Raw genomic sequence first — 3,534 nt, forward strand, 5'->3', positions numbered from 1 at the left:
TATGAAATTGATACAAGATGGGTTATAATAATCCAAAAAGTAAAATAATAATTTTAATAAATAATTAGAATCATTTACAACAAACTAAGAAGCTATTAAAAATTGAGTAAAATCCAATAGATTAGTAAGAGAAAATTTAAAATAAAAAGTAATTAAAATAAACAAAATAATGGCAATAACGTTCGAAAAATATATTATTCTGTCAAAAGTTAGAATATTATTATTTATTTTCCTCTCACTTTCTGGAAATTAAGTATTAAAAGTACGGTGTTTTCAATTTTTTCATATTTAAAAATACACTATTCAAATAAGGTAAATTACTTGACTTTTTTTTTTTTTATGTTTCTCAATCGAAACATAGTGTAAAAACAAACATAGAAATAGAAATTACGTAGACTTACGCTTAGTTTTAAATGCTTGTGAAAGGTGCTTTAAGGAAAAAAAAAAACATTTTTGGAGAGAGCCTAAAATTTTTAAGTTGTGAAAAAGATGTTTTTGAGTCAAATTTTTAATTTGGGAGAAAAAAATTTCTCTGCAAAAATTATTTGATCAAAAATTCTTTTATTCCAAAAATACTTTGGCGAAACATTACTAAAATAGGCTTTTAAGTAGAAAGTTATACCCAGTCATGACGTTAGTATTAGCTCACTCACACGTGTTGGTCGATCAAAGAATATCATAGTTCCTCTATAAGAATAGCTTATTACAACAGAATTAAAGTGTGAGAATGGCATTCTCTAGCACTATGATTCTTCCACTACTTCTAGTCCTGCTTTCAGCTTTCTCGGCAACTTCAAAGTCTGTTCAAGAAAACTTCATGCAATGCCTTGATGCCAATTCTGAGCATCCCATTCCCATCTCTGCTTTTTGCTTCCAAACCAACTCTTCATTTACTTCTGTCCTCAACTCCACTGCACAAAACCTCAGGTACTTGATGCCGTTAGTGCCAAAGCCCGAATTTATCTTCATACCTGTCTATGAGTCTCATGTCAAATCTGCTGTTATTTGTGCAAAAAAACTTGCAATTCACCTAAGATTCCGCAGCGGAGGACATGACTATGAGGGCCTCTCTTATGCATCTGAAATAGAGACACCTTTCATTTTGTTAGATCTTATCCAGCTTCGGTCCATCAATGTCGATATCGATGACAATAGCGCTTGGGTGCAAGCTGGTGCCACGGTGGGGGAAGTTTATTATAGAGTCTCTGAGAAAAGCAAGACTCATGGCTTCCCTGCCGGTCTTTGCTCAAGCCTAGGCATTGGTGGACACATAACAGGAGGTGCATATGGTTCCATGATGAGAAAGTACGGTCTTGGTGCGGACAATGTCCTTGATGCTCGAATTGTTGATGTTAATGGCGAAATCCTCGACAGAGCAGCCATGGGCGAAGATCTGTTTTGGGCAATCAGAGGAGGTGGAGGAGCAAGCTTCGGTGTCATCCTCTCATGGAAAATAAAGCTGGTTGCTGTTCCAGAAACAGTAACTGTTTTCACAGTTCCGAAGACATTGGAACAAGGTGCCACAAAGATCCTATATAGATGGCAGCAAGTTGCAGATAAGCTGGATGATGATCTTTTCATCAGAGTCGTCATTCAAGTTACAAAAACAAGCCAAAAAGGTAAGAGAACAGTGACAACAGCCTACAATGCCCTGTATCTAGGAGATGCTGAGAGGCTCCTTCAAGTAATGGACCAAAGCTTCCCGGAGTTGGGTTTGGCGCGAAAAGACTGTATCGAAACAAGCTGGATAAAATCTGTGCTCTACATAGCTGGGTTCCCAAGTGAAACACCTCCAGAAGTACTGCTGGAAGGAAAGTCTTTATTCAAGAATTATTTCAAAGCCAAATCTGATTTTGTGCAACAACCTATCCCTGAAACCGCTCTTGGGAGGCTGTGGGAAATGTTGTTGGAAGAAGAGTCTCCGTTGATGATATGGAACCCTTACGGAGGAATGATGGCAAACATTTCGGATTCTGCAATTCCTTTCCCTCACAGAAGAGGTAACTTATTCAAAATCCAGTACGTGACCTCCTGGTACGAGGGAAGCAAGGGCGCCACCCGAAAGCACATGGATTGGATTAAGGGGCTGTATGATTACATGAGTGCTTATGTTCCAACATCTCCCAGGGCGGCATATGTCAATTACAGAGACCTCGATTTGGGAATGAACCACAAGAACGCTAGCTTCACCGAGGCTAGTGTTTGGGGCGCCATGTATTTCAAGGGCAATTTCCGAAGATTGGTAAAAATAAAAAGCAAAGTTGATCCCGGTAATTTTTTCAGGCATGAGCAGAGCATTCCAGTTGTCCTGGAATAGGAGGAGAACAAGGACCGCGCTTAAATAAAATAGATTATCCTTGTTTAGTGCTTTCTTTGCCCTTTCCAGTAAAGCAAATTAAGATGACTATACAATAAGACATGCATGTTTTTGTTAATTAATTGTTAAAGAGGTAGTACGAATCCTTCCTTTCGTTTTTCTACTAAGTGCTATAAAGTCGTGTGCTCTGGTGTTTCTCATCATATGTTTGATTGTCTCCTCCACTATCTACCCTGGCCCAGCGAGTAAGCGCTATGCTTGTTAATACTGTAATATTTTTCGAATAGTTATTAAATGAAACGGAATTTTTGCCGTGATAGATGTCAAAAGGATTTGATTTGATTTTTGTTCGGTAAATTCAGGCCTAAAGTCACCTCAACTTCTTTTAAGTAAATTTTTTGATGGATTTATTTTCGTACTTATTTTAGAAGTTAGTCAGCAGTATTTTACCTATCTCTTAATTTGTTTGCCGCTTTGAGATTGAGAGTATACCTACCTAACCTTACGGTGGTGCATTTAATTTCATCCTCAAATCTTCCATCTAAGTAATTAAATTGTTCGGTCAATGTAAATTTAATAACCATAATTTTATTTTATATGCTATTTTAAAAATATTTCAAGTCTTAAAATCTAATATAATGTTAAATAAAATAAAAATAATTATAAAATTTCTACATTAAGTTACAAGTAACTTGTTATTTTGGTTATCATTTTAGTTTTTTTATACAAATGAATTTCATTCTTTTTCTTATTATGGAGCATCAAAGGAGTTTAGAATTTTAAATCATTGAAAATATTAAATTAGTTGGTTTTTTCATGTTAGTTTTCATATTCTTTTAGAGTTTTTTTGAATTATTAATATTTTAACAATTATTGGATAAAAAGAATAAATTAATCTTTAACTTTATTAGTATAATTGTACTTATAATACATGAAAGTTTTTAAATTGCTTTAATATCTTTATCACATTGATCCTTAATGATGTATTTGTTAATATATATTTAATAGTTTAATTTGTTTTACTCAAAACAAATAGTTAGACATTTTAATTTATTTAAAACTTGACATATTTAATATGAATGAAACATAAAATATGACATTAAAATTATTAAAATATTAATCATACAAAAATTACGAAAGTATATAAAATTATTTATATTTTACATTTACATAAGTGAATCACTCTCCTTTATAAAAACATTAAAATTCTTTCCTGA

General features: G+C 33.6%; 1 protein-coding gene across 1 annotated transcript; it reads left to right on the top strand.

Moving 5' to 3' along the window:
• The first annotated feature begins 713 nt into the window (after positions 1–713).
• LOC108484591 (berberine bridge enzyme-like 13) lies at positions 714–2,480 on the top strand. Its single transcript, XM_017788433.2, has one exon. It carries the CDS (start codon positions 728–730, stop codon positions 2,315–2,317), a length of 1,590 nt encoding a protein of 529 aa, XP_017643922.1. The 5' UTR covers positions 714–727; the 3' UTR covers positions 2,318–2,480.
• The last annotated feature ends 1,054 nt before the right edge of the window (positions 2,481–3,534 follow it).

This window comes from Gossypium arboreum, chromosome 6 (genome assembly GCF_025698485.1).
Source record: "Gossypium arboreum isolate Shixiya-1 chromosome 6, ASM2569848v2, whole genome shotgun sequence".
Lineage (NCBI taxonomy): Eukaryota > Viridiplantae > Streptophyta > Magnoliopsida > Malvales > Malvaceae > Gossypium > Gossypium arboreum.